Source organism: Sebastes umbrosus, chromosome 1, assembly GCF_015220745.1.
Source record: "Sebastes umbrosus isolate fSebUmb1 chromosome 1, fSebUmb1.pri, whole genome shotgun sequence".
NCBI lineage: Eukaryota > Metazoa > Chordata > Actinopteri > Perciformes > Sebastidae > Sebastes > Sebastes umbrosus.
Genome location: NC_051269.1, coordinates 13,901,298 through 13,926,875, shown reverse-complemented (window position 1 = coordinate 13,926,875; position 25,578 = coordinate 13,901,298). Strand labels below are relative to the sequence as shown.

At 40.9% G+C, this 25,578-nt stretch overlaps 2 protein-coding genes across 2 annotated transcripts in view; both read left to right on the top strand.

Annotated features, from left to right (window-relative positions):
• gli1 (GLI family zinc finger 1) overlaps positions 1–16,005 on the top strand; it is a 63,351-nt gene extending 47,346 nt beyond the window's left edge. Inside the window, exons 2-13 of the mRNA XM_037782591.1 lie at positions 274–383; positions 3,772–4,004; positions 5,307–5,408; positions 5,518–5,716; positions 6,324–6,492; positions 6,703–6,810; positions 8,516–8,656; positions 8,795–8,944; positions 9,073–9,237; positions 10,058–10,300; positions 10,518–10,821; positions 11,016–16,005. Coding sequence (XP_037638519.1) covers positions 313–383; positions 3,772–4,004; positions 5,307–5,408; positions 5,518–5,716; positions 6,324–6,492; positions 6,703–6,810; positions 8,516–8,656; positions 8,795–8,944; positions 9,073–9,237; positions 10,058–10,300; positions 10,518–10,821; positions 11,016–13,582 — 4,452 coding nt within the window. The 5' untranslated portion in view covers positions 274–312 and the 3' untranslated portion in view covers positions 13,583–16,005. The remainder of the gene's footprint in view (positions 1–273; positions 384–3,771; positions 4,005–5,306; positions 5,409–5,517; positions 5,717–6,323; positions 6,493–6,702; positions 6,811–8,515; positions 8,657–8,794; positions 8,945–9,072; positions 9,238–10,057; positions 10,301–10,517; positions 10,822–11,015) is intronic.
• Positions 16,006–22,225: 6,220 nt separating this feature from the next.
• The window catches only part of LOC119498143 (zinc finger E-box-binding homeobox 2-like), a 34,933-nt gene continuing 31,580 nt past the window's right edge, over positions 22,226–25,578 (top strand). Inside the window, exon 1 of the mRNA XM_037786696.1 lies at positions 22,226–22,283. Within this exon, the coding sequence (XP_037642624.1) occupies positions 22,226–22,283 (58 nt within the window). The remainder of the gene's footprint in view (positions 22,284–25,578) is intronic.

Sequence of the window (25,578 nt, the reverse complement as noted above, 5' to 3'; positions counted from 1 at the left end):
TACATTTCTACTTTTACTTAAGTAATGGATTTAGTACTTTGTCCTAGCTTTGTTTAAAATAAGTATGAGTCAAGCTTTTCAAAGAAAGCTTGCTTTGCCCTTGAACTGTTTGGCTTGGTTTGGTCTGTTATTAACATCCTACATATTCTTTTTTTCCCCCTCAACCACAATTGTTTTTGTCTATTTGGCTTTTCTTTCTAGAGTTTAGTTTGGTGGGGTTTTGTTTGGGTTTTCCCACGTCATCCTAACCGTGTCCGTGTGTTTGTGCGTCAGGTCCAGGGTGTACGGGGAGCAGTAGGTCTCGGAGCTCCAATGCCAGTGGACATGCAGCCACACCAGGGGCTGTATCACTACGAGACCTCACCCAGCCAGCCCTCCAGAGGGTAAGACAGTAGCTAGCATGTGCTAAGTCCTCAACCGTTACTCTATGGCTGCAATTTATTAACCTCTATTTGTCATGGGGAATTCCTCAATGGTTTCACATTAAAGAAATATAAGGAACAGTTCAACATTTTGGGAAATACGCCTATTTGCTTTCTTTCCAAGAGTGAGATAAGATAACGTATTCTATGGATTAGAAGATCGATACCACTGTCAACATTAACGTAAGCAGTGGGGAAAAAAACAAGCCTTGCACTGTCCAAACTTTGGAAATACTTCTACTAATAACTCTGATATGCTGTATCTTGTTTGTTTAACCTATAGAAAAGAATAAAAATGTAAAAAGGAAAAAGGAAATTTTGTGATTTCAGGGGGAGTTAAGTGTTGAGCCCAACCAATGCGAGATTTTTGAGGCTCTTACCCATATGGATATTTGAGAGTTAAAAGAATCTAATAACAATATACTGACCAATATTCTTCTTTTTTTGTCACATAAAGACATAACATACTAGGGCTGCAACTAATGATTATTTTCACTGTCGATTACTCTGGTGATTATTTTCTTTTTCTTGATTAATAGATTAGTTGTGTCTATAAAAGGTCAGAAAATTGTGAAAAATGTTGATCAGTGTCAAATCCCAGGATGACATCCTCATATGTCTTGTTTTGTCCACAACTCAAAGATATTCAGTTTACTGTCATTGAGAAGAAACCAGAAAATATTCACATTTAAGAAGCTGGAATCAGAGAATTTTGACTTTTCTTTTTCTTAAAAAAATGACTCAATCAACCGATTAATCGATTATCAAAATAGTTGCCGATAAATTTAATAGTTGACAACTAATCAGTTAATAGTCGCAGCTCTATAACATACACACAGAATAAAAACAAACTTTCAGAGCCATATAGAGGACAAACTATGTAATGGTGACTGTTTCTAAGTTACCTCAAAAATTTGTAGAATTTGTGTTCCACAATTTCTTTTTATTTATCAGCCAATTTACACAATAATAACGGTATATCTGTGAGAGCTAATATCGGTCAGTATATGGGCCCAGTAGATTAATGCAGGTTTACATGTTGGAGTCATTACGTGACAAACAACAACTGCCCAGCACTTCTGTGACGTGGGTTGACAGATATGGTCGGCAAGATGGTGTAAAACCTGGCAACCTCACTGTGATGACAAGATTTTAAGAAGTTAAGCACCCGGCCCAGCAGGAACTATTAGTGCTACCCCTAAATGGTTTCTGTACAGGTTTGACTTTGTGTCAATAAGTTTAAAGGTTCTAGTTGGCATATTTTCTAACTGTGGACAGAGCCAGACTAGCTGATTCCCACTGCTGCTTCCAGTCTTTGTACTAAGATTGATCAATCTTCTCAGGAATCACAGCAGTCCCTCTCTAGAAAGCAGGGATCCTACTCATTTTAGAGGCTCAGAAACTGTTCCTATTTTAATCACACAGATATTCTGAGGGTGCAGAAGCCCAGGTCTCGCTGCAATTGTTGTGGACGCAGTGCTAGCTCAGCCCCTCACTCCTCCCCCTCTCCTCCCTCCTTCCCTCCCTTCCTTCATGCCACCCAGGTTGCGGGTGGACTCGGCCTCTCTCTGACAGCTGCTAATTACAGGCTGACCAGGCCCCGCTGCGCTCTGCATGACTGCCTCGCGCCCCGCTCAGGTTACCCAGAGTGAGGGAGAAACAGAGAGAGATGGAGAGAAAGGTGGCTGGTCAGGGAAGAGAAAGACAGAGGAGCAGGAGGAGGAGGAGGGAGGAAGAGGAGATAGAAAGTGACAGAGAGAGAGGGGGAGAAACAGAGAAGTAGAACAGAAGGGATGAATGGGAGAAGAGAAAAGGAGTGAGAGGTAGAGTAGGGGGGAAACCAGCACAGTGGATTAGAGAGGACAGATTAAGCTCCCGTGTGGAATACACGTTGTGGTGAAAGAATTAAAGAACTGAAAGGACGATTTAGGAGAAGGTGGATAGATGAAGTCTGCCCCTTTAGGAGAGGAGCGAGAGGGACAGCGACAGAGAGAGAAAAAGAAGAGGAGAGACAGATTTTGAACTAACCAGTGAGACTGAAGAAAGGTCAGAGAAAACATTGAAATTCATGAGGAGGCTGGAAAGTTCCAATGAAGCTTCCCTTCTCTAGTTTGGTAGGGGAAAACCCAGATGAGCAAGTTTCCAGTGTAGACCAACATAAGGGTTGTACCCCATCTAGTGGATAGAACCAGACATCGCAAGGCACCTCTTCCTTCCAGGCTAGTCTAAAAAGTTACTATAAATGTTATAGATAAGGTGTTATTTATAGAAGCTTCTCTCACTTATCTGGGCCCAGAAGTGACACGGGAAACACAGAAAAATATGATAAAATATTTATATATAATATAAAATATTCTTTCAATATGTATTTACCATTTGATTATGTATTTATTTATTTAATGTCATTTATTTATGTATTTCTAATGCATCGTGCTCATTTATTTATTTAATTTCTGCAATTTATTTATTTATTTCTAATTCATCATGCTCATTTGCTTACTTATTATCTGTAATTTATTTATCTCTTTATGTCTAATTCATCATGCGCATTCATTTATTTTCTGTAATTTATTTACTTCTAATTCATCATGCTCATTCATTTATTTATTTTCTGTAATTTATTTAGCTATTTATTTCTAATTCATCATGCTCATTTTTTTAATTTATTTTTTAAAATTTATTTATTTATAATTTGTCATGCTCATTTATTTATTTATTTGCTGTAATTTATTTATTGATTGCATTTCTTTATTTTCTGTAATTTATTTATTTCTAATTCATCTTGCTCATTTTTGTATTTATTTTCTGTAATTTATTTATTTATAATTTGTCATGCTAATTTATTTACTTATTTGCTGTAATTTATTTATTGATTGATTTATAATTTATCATGCTCATTTATTTATTTTCTGTAATTTATTTATTTATAATTTTTCATGCTAATGTATTTATTTATTTGCTGTAATTTATTTATTTATTTATTTATAATTCATCATGCTCATTTATTCATTTATTTTCTGTAAATTAATTTATTTAGGTCAGATTCATCATGCTCATTTATTTATTTATATATTTATTTCCTGTGTCACTTTAAGGTCCCAAAACTGCTCACCTACCACTATATGTTCTGTGATGCTTTCTGCCTCTCAGTGACTTGCAACACTCTTGAACACTCTCCTTAAAATTTCTATTTTGTTACAAATTTGGTCTTCATGTAAATATATAGAGTGTTGCACTACAGTCTACTATTCCTACCACTCCCGCCATATATTTTTGCAGTTGCCATTTTACCCATGACTTTTAGATTATTTCCTCATAATTAATAACTGTGTTTCTTTGATATCTGCAGCCTACTCCCATCGGACCAGTCTCCCTACAGTGATGTGTCCCCGCTGCGCGCCCCGCACCTCAACGGCCCTCCTCAGGACTGCCGCGCTATGTATAATCCCATGACTCCCACTATGACTCATGGATCAGGCCCAGGACAGGGAATCGGCCACTGCATGGATCAATACATGAGGCCCCCTCAGGCCCCACCGCCACACAGCATGATGGGCCACCGGGGCATGCCGCCCACAGAGGGTGAGTCAGAGTATCTTTTTACATCTCCTTAATCTCACAGCTGCTACTGATTTGGTCTTAAAGATACCTGAGAGACTGAGTAAGAAACAGAGACTACCCAGATTTCTACTATTGGAAAGATCGACGGTCAACAGAAGACCGGTTGTACTGCTGAGATATAAATGTGTCTGTTACTCTGCTGAAAAACAGCAGCTGGGACTAATCTAAATTAGTCAATTAATATAAGGTGAACTAGAGATAAGAAGTAGACCCTTTAACCATCTGAGACCGAGTCTTGGAATAAATTGGGTATCACTGGAAAGCTGAGATTCTTGTGGATCCAATGAGCCCAACTGTATTCATGTGTGATGATGTTAGTCCTCACTGTATAAAATGACCTGTGGTGACCTCTAAGATAATCACAGCCTCATGAAACTTTACAACCACAAGCAGTTTGAGCAGTTTCCAGAATAGAAGTGCTCGCCATTCAATCAAAGACATGCAATTCTTGCAGAAATTTCCAAGTGTCAAAAGTTTTTGATACCAAATCACAGCATGGCTTTTTCTATGCTGTTCCTTAAGGTGTTGGTGTCTTAATGTGGTATTCTGGAGGGATTATTGATAATTTTGATCAATTCTCAATTGGTAAGAAATGGTTAAATTTAGCACCAAATCTGTATAACAAATAGCATCAACTCAAAAATTGCTGCGACAACTTATGAGACATAATAGAGCATGAGAATGGCCATCATATACTTCGATCATAATGTTCTTAGCCCTTACACACTTTCGCAATTTAATTAATTAATTAATTCACGTTTATTTCTGATTAATTACTAGAACAACTTGACAAACAGTGCATCTCAAATTAATCTTAAGGTTCACAGCTTTTAGATTATGTACATCACTTCTATGTGGCATATACTGTTTAGCTGCTATCTCCCCTTAAAGACCCCCTGTACTCCCATAAAAACACAAAAACGGGTCTAAGTGGCTCTCTTAGGGTTAAACATAAAATATGTTATAGTGAATCTACATTATCTATGAATGCTGAACAGATGCCAGCAGATTAATGTTGCATTGAGTTACAATATGTGTCAATTCTACTTCACCAGTTTCTCCTATTTTGTCTCATTTCCTCCAAAAAACTTCAAATGACTGGTTGTTGTCAATCAGCTTGTGTTAGATACTACAAGACTGCAGGTCAACTTGATGTTTTAAACATGTGCACAGGGCTACACTACGAGTTACAGAAACCCATAAACCTTCTGTGAATCTCTGCAGTACGTTTCAGTGTTTCTGTCTGTCCTTAATGTCCAACAGGTGGCAATAGCACCCCCTACTGTAACCAGAACAACATGATGTCCTCTCATCACAACTTCTGCCAGATTCAGCCTGGCTCCGATCAGATTGGCTCAGTCGATGGTAAGTTAACACTCCCCAACGTTTCCTTTAAGTATAAATCTTGTGTCTAAAAGATTTTGCATCATCAAAGCTCACCCTCCTGCTCTTCTTGTCCTCTGTTTCCCTTCAGGCTCGAGGTTCTCCACACCTCGCTCCATGCTGAAGCTGAGTAAAAAGAGAGCTCTGTCCATCTCTCCTCTGTCTGATGCCAGTGTAGACCTGCAGACGGTGATCCGGACATCACCCAACTCCCTGGTGGCCTTCGTCAACTCTCGCTGCCACCCTAACGGGGCCAGTTCTTATGGCCATCTCTCTGTGAGCGCCATGAGGTCAGATATTTCACTATTGTAGTTAAGCATAAAAATTAATTTAAAAGCCAGCAATATATCCATTACCACATAACTAATAAGGTCTAATATTCAAGGTAATGGATTCAAAGTATTGTTGCATATTCCCTGACTTTGAGGCATGATGTTTGTTGCTAGTTCCTCTCCCCTCACATTAGCACACCAATATTTATCACCTGACATTTATCTTCTATTTTCAAACACCATCTAGTCTGAGCGTGAGGTAATTACATCCCTAAAGCCACCACAGATAGCTAAAAACAGACAACAAATGCAGGTGAACGGCAATAAAATTAATTAAAGAATAAATAAAAACGTTGGTGAAATCCACCTGTTCAGCAGTGCTTGATAACTAAAAATCTGCTGGCCAATTGCTCAGACAAATACACCAAAGCAAATGAGGAAAATAAAGGCAAATAATGACAAAAAATGGCAAAAAAGTTACATATTCTTCATGAGAAAGAAAGAAAGAAATATCTTTATCTGGCCATGATAAATATCCAAGTAATAGTTCACTGGTTGTATTAATTTTGATTGGACTTGTTCCATCAGCTTTCATAGAGTTGTCATATTGTTGTTTTCTCCACAGCCCATCCCTCGGCTATTCCAGCAATATAAACTGTCAATCCAGGCAACAAGGCTCCATGTATGGAGGAGGCATGGGGACGCCTCTAGGTGGACACACACCAGGTCCCTGCCAAGCTTCCCGCTTACCCCCCCACAATCCACGGCTGCACGCTCCACCCAAGCACGGACACGTAAGACGGCCCTCTCACTCATTTACAAAGCAGTCAGAGGAATTCAGCATCAGTCAGAGCGCTGGGAGAGGATGGATGGGAGGTGGGAATAGGAAGCTATAGGGCGGGTCTATGATAGGAAGAATTAAAATCTGTATTAATTGCATGAATGTGAATGACTTTCAGAGACAGAAAGAAAAGGGGACATGATGTGTGTGTTTTGTTTTGTAGCTGAAGACAGAGCCAGGGCTGGGAGGTGTGATGGATGGCCTGAATCTGAAGAACCTGGAGGAGAGGTCAGAGGGAGACGTGGGCAGTCCTTCGTCCACTGGTACTCAGGTACAGATCCGGTCTTTTTCTCACCTTCACACATTTACATTTTGGTTTTCTCATTAGATTTGTCAAATATGCATGCTGCAGTAGGCCTATAAAAGTAAATATGTTTGCCTGATATGGGCCCACATTGCAGGTGTTGTCTTGTTGACCATTTTCTTACCAAAAGTAATAGGCTACGGTCGACATTCAAAGAAAGTATGTTTTTTTCAGCTTTCCTGTTTTCTGTAGCTGTAGTTGGCAAATAGGGCGCCAGAATATATGAACTGTCAAATTGACATAGCTGGAATTCAACATAATTGCAACACAATTGCAAGCATTATGTCATGAAGCAAGAAGCTCTTTTTTCTATACTGGGATCTCCTTATGGAACAACCTGCCCTTGCATATTAAACAAAGCAAACAAATGCAATTTTTAAACAAAAGTCGAGGCGGATCTGTGGGGAATGTTGATGGTTCATTTTTAAGGGAGGGACTTTGATTCATGGGCGTCAAGGAGGACTTTTAGGTTTGTGTTGTAATTTGTATGTTTCCACGTTGTGTTTGTCGTTTCCATCGAGGACCACTTCGGAAATAAGTGTTTTTAGTAATGCTTTTAAGTGCTATGATCTAGGATTTGTTTTTGTGTCATAATACATGATTTTGAGTTGTGATGCTTTTAAATTCCTAATAAAAATCAAATCAAATAACCTCCATCATCACAGCAGCACATGACTAGCTGATATCTGATAGGTAATCTATTCCAGTAGATTTCACATTTTTGTACACAGTGGCGTTTTTAGGTGGTAAAAACAATTTACCAGTTACACAATTTGTTTCTGTGCGCTATTTCATATTTTCCACACAGTTAAACACCGATGATAATCCCACAGAGCACATACCTGTTCTCCTCAATTTACTGTTATACTGCTGCTCAATTTCCTATTTGCATTACTGCGTTGTCCTGCTGCTTTCACGTTTGACAATCCTCTCAGAAAGATGCTTGACATCCTGAAAGTCTGTTCTTGACCAGCTACCATTCCCTCCAAATAAGAACACACTTCTCTGACAAGCTAGCAGTTTGCTATTTTTCCTGGAGAACCACTCCATGTTAAATCTGATATTTTTTACCTGCAGTTTGGTTTATAACTTTAACGCCGGCTGGTGGGCACCGAGTTGTTTAATCTTGTTTTTCTTCAAAAGGCCGAATTTCACATTTGTGCTGTAGAAGATAATCTACATCGTTCATGATGACCGCAGTTACTATCTACTTTAACTTCTGCCAACTACAAGCAAATGACGACACCAGTACTACGTGGCAAACAGCCAATCAAATCGCAGCGGGGCAACAGCTAATCAGCCTCACCTGGCATCAAATTTATGCCATCTTGCCAAAGCCTTTGGGCATGCGCATTGTTGTTTTCCCACACTCAGGACACTTGCTTCTCGAGCCAAGCACAATTAAAACGCAATTTTATAACTATTAAATCCAGCCACTTGAGTCTGAAATAACAGCAGCCACCACCAAGGATTTTTATACACGCAATAATAAAAAATTATTCAATTATATAAATTTCTAAATTACTCAGTACCACTTAAGCCACACTTTTTTTCTGTTACCAGCAGGTGGGGCTTTCCACACTTTCCCAAAATAACTCCTCACCTCTATTTTCACACTATTTCCTTCAACTTGAGCCATAAACTTCTGGTTTCTCCCCATGTGTCTCATCAGGACCCTCTCCTGGGTCTACTGGATGGCAGAGATGACTTGGACAAGGACGACGGGAAGCCTGAACCAGAGGCCATCTATGAAACCAACTGCCACTGGGAGAGCTGCAGCAAGGAGTTTGACACACAAGAACAGCTAGTTCATGTAAGAGATAGATCATCAGTCAGATATTGTAGACTAAAGTGATAAAAACAAAAGCAGGAAAAATACAGCATTTTAACAAAATGCTATCTGCAGTATATCACTCTGATTATTAATAATGACTCTCTCTCTATTTAACAGCACATCAACAATGAGCACATCCACGGAGAAAAGAAGGAGTTTGTGTGTCACTGGCAGGAGTGCTCTCGAGAACAGAGGCCTTTCAAAGCCCAGTACATGCTGGTGGTTCATATGCGCAGACACACAGGAGAGAAGCCACATAAGTGCACTGTGAGTGTGTCTTTAGTCTCACTTTCTTTTTCTCTCAGTTTCTATCTCTGTTTTTGTTTAGCTTTTGAAAGTTGTTCTCTTTATTGCAACTTGTTGTTATGAAATCGTTCTGTATATTTCTGTTTTAGTTCGAAGGCTGTAATAAGGCCTACTCTCGTCTGGAGAATTTGAAGACCCACCTGCGCTCTCACACCGGAGAGAAACCATATGTGTGTGAACATGAAGGCTGCAACAAGGCCTTCTCCAATGCTTCAGACCGGGCCAAGCATCAGAACCGAACTCACTCCAATGAGGTACTGTAGTGTAGGCTACAACACTGAAAAGTATTCTAGCTTGAACAATACCTTAACAACTGGCTTTGGACATTATTAAATGGGATACTGTAGTAAGCTACACCTTATCTTACCAAGGCTAACAGATAAGTGATTTATGTCTTTTATGTGCCCAAAGACTATATTTAGTAGGATCAATTTTATGTGAAAAATGCCACAACATTTGTTGTTATTGGTCAAAAGTCTTGAAATTTGGTATGGACATACTTGGGCAAGTATCTAACAGTACAACTGAGAATTTTTAGATCGCACTGTGAAATCACACTTTTATTTTATTTTTACACTGCATATGTGTGCATATCTTTGATATTCAATTTGTTATGAGTTCATAGATACCAAATACTTGACACAGTTTCTTACAGACATTTTCTTTTGATAATATATCTAGTATTTGGGCACAAGGGACTACTGTTTTTTCCTAAAAATATAATGGAGTCTATTGCAAAAACAGTAGTCCCATGTGCCAAAATACTAGATATAGTATGATAAGAAAAAACAATTTCAGTTGTGGACACAAATGGGTTACCTAAGTTAATTTTAAAATAATTCAGTAAATTACTAAAAGAGTCTTGTAGAGATTCAGACTTCTGCAAATATATTGGATGTCCATAATGTCAATTATAGCAAATCAGGAAAAATAAACTGACATTAGTTTGTATTGATCCAAGAATGGTTAACTACGAGAGACACTTTCTTTAGCAGTAAAGTCAATTTTGGTATACACAACTGTGCACACATAAACAAGATGTTGTGAATTAACAGATGCTTTGCTCTTTTACAGAAACCTTATGTTTGTAAGATCCCCGGTTGCACTAAGCGGTACACAGATCCGAGCTCTTTACGTAAACATGTGAAGACGGTGCACGGCCCTGAAGCCCACATCACCAAGAAGCACCGTGGAGACACAGGACCTCGACCCCTTGGTTCAGCTATGACTCCTGGAGGCCAGAGCTCTGAACTGCTGCTGGAGAAAGAGGAGACACGCAGGGAGGACTGCAAACTGTTGGCTCCCGAGACTGCTCTGGTGAGTGATACATTTGATTTATGGTCCTTTAATTATAAGAAAACAAACAAAGCTCCAATGTTAAAAGCAACACATCCATAGTTTTTTTTCCCAGCCCATTACATTACAAAAGAAATTGAATTTCCCCTCGGGGATTAATAAAGTGCCTTTCTTCTTCTTTCTTTCTTCTTCTTCATACAACAAAAGGGTTCTCATGACATTATATTACTTCTTTCAGAAATCCCAGCCAAGCCCTGGTGGTCAATCATCCTGCAGTAGCGAACGTTCTCCACTGGGGAGCGCCAACAACAATGACAGCGGGGTGGAGATGAACCTAAATGCAGCTGGCAGTCTGGAGGACCTCACAGCACTGGAGGACGGAGTTGCAGGTGGAGGAGCGGAGCCAGTAGGTGTAGGAACAATGGGAATGTCAGCACAGGCTTTGAAGAGGCTGGAGAACCTGAAGATTGACAAGCTGAAGCAAATCCGCAGGCCAACCCCTCCTGGCCGCTGCGCCAATAACAAGCTACCTGCACTTCCTGGTATGTTCTGTAATGAAATAATTAATATTCAGTACGCTATTGCAGGCATATTCTTAGTTTATATTGGTGAAGTCTGAATTGTTGCACATAACTGACCAATGACTGATAAAGGATTCAGGGATTGTTAACATTCTTGGTTTGTATTGACGAACTGTTTCTAAAACTGTTTCCTCCTTCTGGTTGTTCATTTTCAGGTCCAGGTGAGAATATGGGAATGTGTGCACCTTCTCCGCTCCTCTCAAATCGACGAGTTATGGAGCTGTCCAATCACGAGTTAGGAGGTGGCACATCGGTTGGCTGCTCTTCTAATGACAGGAGAGGAAGCGGCACCAGCAGCCTAAGCTCTGCATATACCGTCAGCCGCCGGTCATCCATGGTGTCTCCTTACCTGTCCAGCCGGCGCTCCAGTGATGTCTCACAAATGGGAGGAACGGGAGGGGGAGGATGTCACCTCCTTGGCCCAGAGCAGAGTGGGGGAGACCCCCTCTCTCCTGAGACCAATCGCAGAGGAGCTCCATGTCCTGGAGGAGGAGGACTGCCAGGTCTTCCTAATTTAACACCCGCCCAGCAATACAGCCTAAAGGCAAAATACGCTGCAGCAACTGGTGGACCGCCACCTACTCCTTTACCCAATATGGAGCAGCCAGGTACTCCGGGCAGAAGAGGAGGTGTTTTGAGTGAGTACCAGGGGCAGCCTCTGCCTCCCTTCCTTCAACAAGGTGGTCCACGTAGGCACAGTGCCAACACAGAGTATGGCACTGGTGTTATCTACCCTCACCAGGCTCCAGGTAACAACAGCAGGCGAGCCAGTGACCCGGTTCGATCGGTAGCAGATCCACAAGCCCTCCCCAAGCGCTTCAATAGTCTTAATAATGTAGCTATGATGGGCCGAAGGAATGCGCTGCAACACCGCGGCTCTGACACCAGTCTTTCCCGCCACCTGTACTCCCCTCGGCCACCTAGCATTACAGAGAATGTAATGATGGAGGCCATGGGTATGGAGCCCCACCTTGCCCCCGTTGATGCCAGGGATCGGTCCATGATGATGCCCCCTGGAGAGAGGAGCTTCATTGGATACCAGCAACAGCATCAAACTCTTGGAGGAGTTGGAGGTGCTCTTGGAAACCAACTGTCTCCAACCCATGACTCCCTGAGCTGCCCAGACCAGGGTTACATGCAGGGGCACTACCAGAACCAGGGAGTGGAAGTCGCTTCCAGGGCTGGTGGCAATCCAATGGGCCAAGCGAGGCCTATTAACCCAGAGGGCATGTCTAATACACTTCTCCAACAGGCCGAGTACAGTATGAGCACCTGCCAGCTCAGTCCCTCGGGCCCCCATTATCCCAGCATAGGCCAGGGTGGAGATGCTGTAGGCCCTTGGAGTGATTCCCATAGCCAGATCCAAACTTCCAACCATGCTCTCCAGAACCAGCGAGGAATGCAGTATTCCAATCCTGGCCTGCAGCCCCAACAGACGCAGGCCCACTTCAACAATCAGACAGGCCTCTACAACAGTCCTGATGGGACCCACAAACTAACCATCAAGCCTGAGCAGCAGTTCCACCCCGGGATGGGAGGTGGAAATGCCTGTCAAAGTGCAAAGCTCCAACAGCAGCGGATGCTACTCCAGCAGACCCAGGGTTACCCACAGCAGACAGGCCAGGTCCTGGTGAGGAACTCTAACAATCCCAGCTGTGACTTTCAAGGGCAAAACCAGAACTCCTTCCCCAGTGGAGGGGGCTTGAGCTTGGGCTGTGCTGGCACTGCGCTCTCAGATGGGCAGAGGTCGGAAACCCCCATGGTACAGGTGAAGGAGATGATGGTGAGGAACTATGTACAGTCACAGCAAGCGCTCATGTGGGAGCAGCAACAAGAACAACAGCAGCAGAGTGGAATAAAAGCTCCTCCTGTATCTGTTAATATGGATATGAGTGCCCAGACAGCAATGATGCAGCACAGTCCACAGCAACAAAACCAGAATCTATACTCCAGCCAGCCCTATCCGTCCTACCCCAACCAGAACCTTGTCATGAGCCCTCCGGCCCACAGCCGAGGACCCAGCTCTGCGACACATAAAGACCAGCAGCTGACAGGTCTCCAAGGTTCATGTTATGGCCAGGAGATGGTGGTCCCCAGGCCCCCTCAGGGACGGAAACCTCTCAGCCGCCAAAACAGCCTGTCACAGGTAGGAGCAGGCTACCTGGGTAGCCCACCCCACCTCAGCCCTGTCCACTCCACTACCAGCCCCAGGCGTGCAGTCCGACTTCCTCCAGTTCAGCATCCACAGCACCAGCAAAATGAAATGTTCTCTCCTTCCAATAACAACAACATGTACTATTCGGGTCAGATAAACATGGATATGGACAAACACATGGACCCCCAGAATGGACCTTGTCTCAACCAGCAGCACAGTATGGGGTCCAACCTGGACCTGACAGGTGGCACAAAGCCTGCCCCAATGACTCCCTATCCTGAATCTGGCCCCATCTCCAATGCCTTAGAAAACCTGGACCTGGATAATGCTCGGATAGACTTCACCTCCATCATTGATGATGCTGAGTCTTCCTCATTCAGCCCAATAAACAATCCCATTCAGGGTCAGCCAGGGTCTTCCTCCCAAGCCTCATCCCGCCTCACCACCCCCCAGACTTCTGTCACCCTAGCTTCAGGCTCGGGTCTGTCCAACATGGCTGTAGGCGACATGACGTCCATGCTTACCTCGCTGGCTGGGGAGAATAAATACCTGAACACGCTGTCTTAGGAGAAGGCATCTTTTTCCAGATTAACAATCAAATAGAGGCCTCGGCCAGTTCTTTATGTTTTAATGGAGATCCCACATGGAAATGTATGTAGCCCAGTATTCAGGGGTAACCAGCATGGGGTTTAAAACACTAAAGTGCTGTTGCTTACAGTGGTACATTTCAAGGATGTCCAGTTAGGATAACTTAGACAAACGTTTGAATGGATCATCAGTCGGAGCTGTTTTATACATCACCATAAGCCTTTATACGTAAACCTAACACTCATTTGAGCCAGGATCCTGAACTCGTGAGGGGTCTGTTGCTACAGGATACCAGGAATAATGATATGTGGTAATGTGTTTTGGTTACAAGTTGAGACTAAGCTACTAATGTGATCCCATCAAAGGTTGCAAAATTGTAAGAATCCCCACCCGAAACCTTAAAACCAAAGGTGCCTGATCAACCTCCCTCGCTGTATTGTTCCTTCGCTGCCTTGGTACTTGCTATTATTCTGTGCCTTACCGTAAGACACAGAGCTATTATGCCTGATATGAAACTGAACTTTTTCCAGACAGGCATTCCAGTCACATGGGGCTGTGGCAACAGTGGAGCAGAGAAGGATGCATGTAAATACGTTTTATAAACATTTATATATGTTGTGTATATGACAATGAGACGGTGGATAAATCATCCTCCGTCTTGTGATAGACCGCTTGGATTCTGACGGCCAATGTTCAGACGGGAGTTTGTAAGATGGTTATTTGAAGAACTGAGTGAAGACTAAAGTTGTGCTTTTTAGTGATTGAGAAATTATTTCTCGGTGCTACTAAATATTAATCTGTATTGCTAGGGATTTCTTCCTTGTCATGAACAACACACTCTGTATAGTGGCGTATCAGTATTCCCACACATGCACAAGACAGACAGTCACTCAGGACTTGTTGGTGTTTGAATCTTTGGTGTTCAGATTACACGTATGTTGTAATTGCCTTTCCAGACAGAGAGTTTGCACTCCATATGTTTACTGTAAGTGTTCCTAAAGCAGCTGTGTACTTTTCTTTTTTTTTTCAGTGGTGTTTATAACTGCAAAACGGAAAGTTCCTTGTTCTTTCTAAGGTACATACACAGGGGATAAAGTGTTCAAATATAGTATGTGTGCAACAGTCCCCTCTACATTACAGTATATTCAAACATTAACCCGACCTTACGACTCGTACAGGACTCAGCTGAGGGTGACGGCTATTTTGAATGAAACCCGAGTCAGCTGGTCTGTATCTGTTAACAGATCAGTAATAGTTTCCTATGTTTGAGAAACTGAGGTACATTCATAGTACGGTGCTGCTGCACTTCGGCTCTAATCCCAAAGAGGAATTATTTGGAAAATTCTGCATTATTAATTCAGGATAGGAGATCAAGAAGTTGGAATTTTATCAATCTCTACCACTGTAGTAAAATACATATTGTCATGGGTACACTGAGGTCCTTTTTTTTTGCGACTATTGAGCTGTTTCATACAGAAGAAGGCTGCAGCTCTTGGTAGGAGAACAACTAATTTTACACTGTGGCTTTGCACTGACTACAGCACTGTGTGGAAAGGTCTCTGTCTCTTATGACTATTCACATGAACCTCATTTTGATAGCGATAAAGCATTATCACAGTATTTTCTTAATAGTCATTCAAGAACACATCTGAGCACAGCTAGTCTCAGTAAGGCCACATTTAAGTATTGCTGAAGCAGTTCACGAGACTTTTCAGAATAAAATAGTATTGCTGAAGCATTTCACAAGACTTTTCAGAATAAAATAGTATTGCTGAAGCATTTCACAAGACTTTTCAGAATAAAATAGTATTGCTGAAGCATTGCACGAGATTTTTCAGAATAAAATAGTATTGCTGAAGCATTTCATGAGACTTTTCAGAACAAAATAGTATTGCTGAAGCATTTCACGAGACTTGTCTGAATAAAATAGCAGCGTCACTGCAAAGTTTACTAAGCATAGCAGGAATGAACATTTCTTCATTTTGGAAAAAGTGCACAACCTACCAAAGACACCTTAAAATGACTGAGAAAAAAGATGCACAAATAGTCTATTTTAACACAACACTAACACTAGCAATAAGGGCATGAACATTGAATGATAGTGCTGTTCTTTAGAATGTATGAGATGTTTTGTATAAAATTATCTTTTTATATTAATGAACTTTATGGATGTTGCCTTCTATGTGTGCATTTTTTGTTTTTTATAACTGTCATCCTGCATTCTGACTTTTTTGCTGGCAAAAGAATATCACCTTTAGCAATTGAAAGCTATAATAGTAGCATTAACTACAATAGACAGAAGCCAAGTGTTATATTTTGTGTACAATTTTCTACATTTTTATACAAATGTGCTATATTTTACCAGTTTATGAATAAAGATGTTCAGTGGGATGGATGCAGAAGGTTTGTCAAACTTTTCTTTTCATGTTCACTGTTGGAAATCAGATGCTGTAATGACCCATATCTGCAGGTTTAAAGTAAAGACATGGGAATAATGCCGGCTCTGCTGGGTGACATTTGTTTCTGTGCCTGCAGGTGGATTAATGCAATGACTTCTTTCCTCCAATAGAGGGCAGTACAGCCTGAAAGCAAGCAGCCAACAGTATTTCTCTTTCATTTAGTACAAATGAAGCCCCCATAGCACAACTTGAATGCAGCACACGCTCGTCTATCACCCCTCTAAGCAGTTTATTCTGCATAATTGTGATCCAACAACATTTTACCCCAAAATGATTGAAAGTCTAACCAACTGACCAAGCAGAGGACATTTACCCTAAATCATCCGTCCTTTTCTCTTTGTCCTAACTGGAAAACACCCTTGTTATTAATATGATTTAGACCTGCCTGTCAGAGCAGCCTATTATGAGATCTGCTAGGCTGCTACAGCAAGTAACTGGATGAGCATTAAAAATGGCTGCTCTCGGTGACATCAGTGCCTGGACGGGCTCTCTGTGGTCAGTGGGGACTGGCACTGTGGGCGGCTGAATGCTGTAAGAAAGAAAAACTACAGAAATCGTGCTCATAAAATATTATCAACACGACATCTCTGCTTTGAATGATGTCAAATTAGAGAGTGGTGGGAAAAAAATGGGAGTAAAAAAGTTCATAGCCATGATACTGTTTTATATGATGTATAAAATATACACAAGGGGTTTCACAATCTTTTTGGCTTGTGACTCCTTAAAATGAAGTCATGTTTATTTGTGAACTCACATCACAGGATATGGTGTGGAAGTTATGAGCAGTGCCACAAAAAGAGTGATTTTTCAGAGAAAAAAAATAAACCTAATTTTGTGTATTTCTTCTCCCTGTGATAATGAAGTATCCTTCCGTCAGGCAGAGAACCACCGCTGTACTCTTAAACTAGGCTACATGACAACAAAGTCAAACTAAGAGCCCAAGTATAAATAATTGTAACCTAATTAAAATACTGAAAATATGAATTTCCCATGTCAAACTGGTCAAAGATCAAGCTGTATTAATTGTAGTAACCATAGCAACATCATCTATGGGATCTATCTTAGTTATGGGTTAAACTGACAACAAGCAAACTTTTAAAACTTCCTGATGATTTGAACACACCTAAATATGAAGGCACCTGCATTAGACTATCCTGACAGACAATAGAAACTAACAGACTTCTCCAACTTGTCCCTTATTTTCGGCACTTTGTATAACACCTCGTCGCCTGCTGACATTGCCATTTAATCTGCTTTGTTTGGTGAACTTTTACAGCAACTTTTGTAATGTGATATTTTTAAAATGGTATCACCACCATTACTTTTTACAGCGCTGGCTCATTTTTGGTTCGGGGCTCCAGTGTGCTTAGACTATATTGGCATTGTGGTGTTGTGGCATGGCACAGTAGACTCACGGCAGCCACTACAGCCTGGCAGTGATGTTAAAGTTGACTCATTCGCTCCGAGGCAAGGGGAAGTTCTCCTGACGGACTGCTGATCCGCAATCTGGCAGATCCACGTTTGTTATTTGAAACAATAGCTGAACCTCAACAACAGGGTCAAATAGGGGGTTTGCAAGGAGGGCAGCTGATAGGAGATGAAAGGCAGAATATTCACTATTTTATGGCTGCATGTACACACATTTATGAAAAGAAACAGCTACTATCCATAGACCTACACCTTGGTAAAGTCACCCTTTAGATGTACCAGATTATAGGTAGGCTACATCACAAATGTCTACAACTCATCATTTCAAACTAGGCTATAACTGTCGTTGTTGCAGTGAGGTGCACAAATTAATTCAACTAAAAATGTGTTTAATGTTTAACTTAACTCCTTAATTGACACAATTACATCAATTTCAAATCTAAAGCACACTGACCTTCACTGATTATTTTCCTCGAAACATTGTCTTGCCTCAGGCCAAAGTAATTGTTATGCTAAATGATCATATCTTCTTTATCACAAAATCAGAGAAAGTGAGTGTGTGTGTGCATGAATATTTTTAAACCATATTCTTGAACAGTTTTGAGTTAGACTCTAACGTAAAACGTTAGACAGCACCGATGCAAAGACAGTGTTTTCCACTCTCTACAATGTGATCTCCCCTTTTCTGTAGACAAATGGAAATGCCAAAATAAGAGTTTTTTCAAATGCAAAGAAGTGGGCAGCATAATGACTTTTCTCTTTTCTTGTCTTGCCATTCAGAGGGAGGCTTTTCTTTTCCTTTTGTCACTTAGGTTGGCATATAATTAACTCCTGCTTAATATGCTGTTTAAGGGCTCTCCTCCCCATGCAAGAAGCTTTGAACCCATAGACCACAGTCAGGGACAAAACCCCAGTGGGACTGCTTCCTCCATGCTCCTCCTCGTGTGTGTGTGTGCGTGTTTGTGTGTGTGTGTGTAGAAGAAGTAGTTGTTTTAACAAGACAGTAGAAAGTAGAAAGCTAAATCTACCGCCGCAGCATTTTACACCGCATGACTATTAAACCAAAATAAGACTGTGCACAAACATTCACTAAAGTCCGTCTGTAATCAAAGTGAATGAACCTTTTAAATGGTACGTAATTACAGTAAGTGCATCTAAAAGAAGAGCATTAGAGTACAGGTGAATGTTTTAAAGTGAACATATTTTATCTATCTCTGATTGGTTACACCCATCAATAGGAGTACAGTTGAATAAACAACAAAAGCTCTAAATTTCAAGTAAGTTAACAAGCTACAATAATATACTATACATTTAAACACATCAGGTCTGAGTCAGAAATATACAATTTGATTGAACTTAATTGAAATTTTGAATGAAAAACACTTAACCTGAAGCACTGATATACACTGCATGGACCGCATATGACAGGAATTTTTTTTAAAACCAGCTCCCAGGACCTCTGAAGCACCTCTGCACCTCTGTGACCCTCATCTGTAGCAAAGTTTATTGCCCCCTCCTCACCCACCTCCTCTCCTCCCTCGCCTCCATCCATCCCACCACAAAGAGCCGTGATGACCCTTCTGTCCCTCTCTTTCTTCGTCCCTCCGCTCCCTCCCCACCTTCAGGATGCTTTCTCTTCCAGAATCCATTAAGAGACAAACCCCCAGCAGCCATGATGGGAGAAGGAACGCAGGGGGGATGGATTTTGTGTTTTCCACCGTGAGCTGTTAATGTAGGGAAAAGGTCTTAGTTGAAATGTGACCGTGAGCTCACGCAGTGTAGGAAGAGTTAAGACGTTTTAATCATAGTTAGCTTCATAGAAAGGACACTTCATGATTATTGTTATGAAGTTTAAGAATTACCTTATTTATCTACTAAATTGGTTTATCATATAAAAATAAATAAAAATAGATATAGGTTTATGTTTAACCTGCAGTAGGCAGAACGTTTTTGGCATCATTGGGCAAAAATTCCATAATAACCTTTCAGCATATTGTAATTCAAGTGTTCTGATAGATAACTAGACTTCTGCTCCTCCTCATGGCTCTGTTTTCAGGCTTTACAAAATCTAGAGACTTGGCCAATCACAGGTCATTTCAGAGAGAGAGAGCTTTCCGATTGGCTGTTCATTCAGAGAAAGTTTGCTCCGGCTGGTGGGCGGCGCTTGGTATTTCCTCAACTGATCTCAACATGGCTGCCGGGTCACAAACCTTCTCTTTTTACAGCTAAACAGTTACAATACTAGATGTTTCTGAAAACATTTGAGGAGAGAAATGGGCATTACAGTAACATAATATTTATTCATATTTGATCAGCGCTGCCTAGTTTGACCGTTTGATCAGAGTTTGCGAGTGATTGACAGCTGCTCAGAGACGGCAAGGCTCATAGCTCGGCTCTGATTGGTTGTTTTCCTCCGGTCTGTGAAATCTTGCAGATGCCATTAGGAGCACTGGAGGACACAGAGGCACATTTTTTTTAAGATTACCTGTCTCATGCACTACTGTCAGGATATAAAGACCATTTTATAAAGATAACTTTTTTATAACCATATTTGCACCAAATTTACCCACTGCTGCTTTAAGTCTTATTGTAGTACTCAGTAGTTTGTGATGGTCTTTGTGCATAAGGTCGGCTCTTGTATCATAATATCTCTGCAGGGAATAGGCCTATAAACCTATAATTATAGACATTTTATACTAATCTGGTTTATCTGCTTTGATAGTGTAGTAGAGTACATTATTGTATGATTATAATGTAGGCTACTTTAAATTTTCAATTGACTCATCTGTCTCTAAAAAAAAACAAATCCTTGCAGGTAATCCGTCTTTCGCTCCTCTAATCTGCTCCACAGTGTCAGATCCACCGTTTGTTTACCGCGCTCAGACTCTCCAGCAGCAGCAGGACGCATTACATTACGCACGGTGAAAAGATACCCGGATAGCTCCTATTATTTATCACTTAAGAGGTGGTGGGTGGTGGAGGGCAGCAGAAAGCCAAGGTGGGGGTCCGTTAGAGTTTTATTTCGGATGTTTTTTTCAGTTGCAAAACAGATTACGGGTCCAGGTTGCAACACAAAAGGAGCGTGAATGCACCACTTCCTACAGCCATCCAGCGGTGAATGGCGCGCGGCGCGGGGCGTCCGCTGCAGGGGGCTCGAGCGCAGGTGCGACCACGTGCACAGTCAGGCCATAAAACATGGTGGAGGAGGAAGCACATATATACCTGTTGTCATTAACCTGCAGTTAGGATAATCTCCTAGTGGTGGGAATGGAGTTAACAGACCCATTTGCACCTCGCTTGTCGAACATAATAGATTGAAGTTAGGACGCATGGAGGTGAAGGTGTGAGGAGTTTGAGCTGCAGCATCGATTGACAACGTTTTGTCTGTTTTACTGATCAGTTTATAGTGTAAGATTAGATTTATTTTAGTAAGGATTTATTTTATACAGTATACATATGGTATTCTGCTCCTTAAGTAAGATCTGGAACTATATAGTCATCACTCACCTTATACTTGCTTGTATAAGGTGAGTGATGATTAAGATTGGCGGAGTGATGTGAAGTAAGAAGTGATGTGCCACCTTTTGGACATGGGTGTTAAATTGTCCTCCACTGGAGTTGAGACATTAAAGTAGATCCTGTTGCACAGACAGTGTTCTTGCTTTACCCATAGCCCTACAGTAGTTTAATTAAGTAACAAGTAAGTTTATAGTTAAGGCAGCAAGAAGCCTGCCTTACAATAGCTTCAAAATTACACAAGTAATGAGGGAAAAACACAGAGAAAACTGTCCAGCATCAACAAGTATGAACTCATCATTTAAGTCCTCTGATCGATCATACAGTTTCTTCAAAATAATTTAAATAGAATCCCTAAGAATCAATAGGGTGTATTCATACAATCATATTCTTTAGGTTGATATATGGAGGACAAATAAAGCAGTGTGTATTCCCAAGTTTAGACATGCTGATACATGCAGACCCATTTGCACCTCACTTGTTGAACATAATAGCTTGAAGTTAGGACGCATGGAGCTGAAAGTGTGAGGATTTTGCACTGCAGCATCAATTGACAAAGTTTTGTCTGTTTTTCTGATCAGTTATAGCTTCGAAATTACACAAGTAATAAGGAAAAGGGTCAAAAAAAAAAAAAAACATAGAGAAAACTGTCCAGCATCAACAGGTATCATGGATTAAGTCCTCTGATCGATCATATAGTTTCTTTAAAATAATTTAAATAAAATCCCTAAGAATCAATATAGGGTGTATTCATACAATCATATTCTTTAGGTTGATATATGGAGGACAAATAAAGCAGAGTGTATTCCCAACTTTAGACATGCTGATAGGCTCCACTCTTGGGATTCCCTCTCTGAAGAGGAGGTGCACTCATGTTTTTTTGTCAAAGTATAACATCCCGTTATAATAACTGCTCGTCTTTCTATGAGCAGGTTTCACCCATATTGACTCGCTTTGAAAATGAGGAAGGTGCACGTTTTTCGCGATGCCAAGAGTGACCTCAGGGCCAACCTCTGCTGCTGCTGACATCACATCACTCCTCCTCAGCCTGCAGTCCCATCAAGTCTCTCTGAGTCTCCCGCTGTGACCGAAGGCGATGCCTCATCTCTCCATTCATTCTCAGGCAGACAGACGCTCAGGACACAAACACACAGTCTCACCGCTCTCACCCTGCATGGACAACTTTTTTTTTTTAATATATATATAAAACCAAATAAAGATGACAGAAGAAAGTCGGGGCAAGCGGAGGAAACAAGCCAACCCGAGGAGGAACCGAGGTAAGAAACGTGCTGGAAAGTTTGAGAGAGAGAGAGAGAGTTGGTAAATGATGCAGACAGATGTTGCTGCTGCTGGAGGACACGAGACCGCGTTACTTTCTTCTGCAGTTTGTACTTTAAATGTTGTTATTATCGCTGTGTAAGTTTGCTGCACAGCATGTTTGACTACATTCATGTTTCAGACACGTTCATGGCTCGATGCGTAAAGTGCAGGGGTGAGAAGTCAACTTTGGTCAGGTTGGGTTTATTCTATACCTGTACGCACAAAACCCTGAAATAAATAAAAAACACACAACCTGTAGCTGCTTTGAGAAATCTCATGACTATATATGCATATAATTTATACACCTGAAAAAAGTTGTTTTCTAAATTAATTATTTAGAAGGATCCACACTGTCTCAAAGCTTCCAGTGAAGTCAGAATCACACATTTCTTTATTTTAACTAAGAAATATTTTTGTTTACTTCTGTGCGACTTTCTCTCACATGTTTAGATTTGTTGCTTTCTTGCTGCTCTGAGACCTTCTAGGATCCTCTTCCCTTATTATTTATATTATATGCCTTGCTATGCAACCTGATTTGACATGTTACATCAAGTTTTCACGAGTTTGATTCAGTTTTTATCAGCTTTTATTTTTTTTAATAGAAAGTGCATCTGAAGTAATAAGATTAAAAAAAAATAGGTGATCTAAACCTTTAAGTCTTTTCTTAATCTTCAATGTCACTTTTCATTTTTTTTTCTTAGAATTTCGAAGTCACTTGCATGATAAAAATCTACATATTAGTAAGTTTCAAAATATACAACTTCAAGATTCAAGATTCAAGATGTTTACTGTCACGTCGGTTATACAGGTAAAATCTTGTGACATGCTTTTTGCTGGGAAGCTCCATTAAAATAACAAGTTATATACATACTACTACTTATTGTGGTTATCTAGTTTTTCTATCAAATATAAAGGTTATCAAATACGATGCATTTATTTAAAGCAGAAGCTAAAGCACCAGATGCATGAATAAATTCTGCTGTACAGTTTTGACTTTGTTCTTCTTTCTTCAATCTCCTCATCAATAATTAGTGGAAAGCTTCAGCTGAACTTAAAGCTTTAGTTATCAGTTTCTGTGAATGCACTTCCTACAACAGCTGAGAGGAACCCCTCTAGACGCTGAATTAAGATACTTTTAGTTGAGACTTTGCTCTACACCTATCATGTAGTGCCGTGTGTGTGTTTGTGTGACTCTGAACTCACAAACAGAAGTAAGGATACACACACCTGTGCACACACACATTTGTTCTTCCATCCTGCTGATGAAGAGTAGACATTTATGTTAGAGACAAATTCCCTGAACCAAATCAAACAAAAATTATTCACAACTTTGAACGCTTCTCTAACCCTACATTTAAAGGTGCAACCATTTCTAAATAACTCAAATGTAAACCTCACATTGAATCCTTCAAATTAAATAACCTTATTCTAAATACTAACAGGGGTTTGTGGGAGATGATGCGTGCCGGTGTCAGTGTCTTGCTGCTGTTTAATGTAAAGTTGTTGGGTGACGCATGGAAAGCCATAACAAACAAACCTAACCATTACCCCCAATGCAAACACAGCCATAAGCCAAGAAAAAAATACATAATTAAGTTGGTCTCTAATGTTTTTCTATCATCTTGCTATCACTGAGAATATTTTGTCATCAAAATGCACACACACACACACACACACACATTGCTGGCTTTATTCTTAACTCTCTTGAAAGCCATTACAAACCTTGCAGCGTGCCTGTTTGTCTCTAATCTGACACACAACCGCCATAAACCTATTTGCTGTAAGGAGTCTTGTTTACTGTATATACTTTATTAGTTTGCTGTGAGTGTTTCCTCATTTTATTCAGAGAGGTGTGAAGCTCAGCAGAGTGTCACCAGGGTGAGATCCTCACTGGCTGCCTGCAGCGATAACGCACACTTGTGTGTGCATGCATACACACACACACTCTCACCTTTGACTGTCACGTAGCAGTTTGTCGACCGACTGCGCTCTGTTTCACAAATCAGCACCATCACACTATACCGTGAAAGCTATCAGCAACACACTTACTGACAAGGACCTGTCACTTATCAGACCGCCAGCAAAGAACAGTCCAGTTCCTTTAAATCCTGCAGTGACCTTAGAGGACCGATGCACATCACCTCTGATCAATTTCCAGTAACTTTAAACCAATTAATAGTGGCTTTTGAAGAAGTGAAGGCTCTTTAAAAGTGATTGGAAAGAGAAAAGATCATAAATTTATATTTATCTGAGAATCTGAAAACTGTAAATGCCATGTTAGACTGTTATCTTTAATATATTCTACCATATATTATCAGTTCGAGCTGCTTTTTCCTAGTTGCACTACGAATTGCTGGTGAATCTGCATGCATGCCTGCCCTGATGGCATGCTTATATATAGCATATGTGTATGTCACATGTGTCAGTGCGTGTGAAAAGTTTGTGCGTGCGTGTACATCCTCGTGTCAGCGTGTAAATGTGTGTATTAAAGCTGTGTGCTGGATGTGGAATGTGCCGGGCTGGAGGCGGCTGTGCGAGCAGGGAGTTAAAGGTCCTTGATAAAACCAAATGAATTTGGCAGGCCCGACTCATAAGACAGCGATTTGGGGATCTTTTCCAAACCAGAAGAAAGAGAAAAAAAAAAAACATCGACTGACTTTTCTTCTTTCTCCAAGGCGCCTATTGATTATGTCTCTGTCTCCCTCAATAAAACTGTCAATGTTCGCCAATCCTAAGCAACGTGAGGAAATTACTACCCTTCGTTCCAGGCAGATTGAAAACAGTCCTGAGACAAAGGGAGGAAACATATCTGCTCGCAAATAATGACCCATATTTACAGGCTGTGGATTTGAGTTTCAAAGAGTGTGAATTAATTAGCTGAGCACTGATAGGCAGCGGTTCCCGCCATTCAGGCCAGTGGCCAGTGGCACAGAGAAAAAAAAAAGTGAAATCAGATACATGGAATGAAACAGTAAATAAACGCTGAGGTCATTTTGATCCTGTTGAGCACAACAAGAACCTCACACATAATCCATACAACACAATCACCCTCACCACTGTCTGAATAATCACCAGGCATACACTATTTTACACTGGCATACACCGTCAGTTAAACCAGTGATTTCTGACACCATTTTCCCATTTTGAGAGAGACAACGGTGGAATTCATCCCATATTTTTTAATCATCAAAAGGGATTTTTGCTCAACTGTACTTGCACTTCTTTGTGTATGAGACAAACATCTCTAAAATG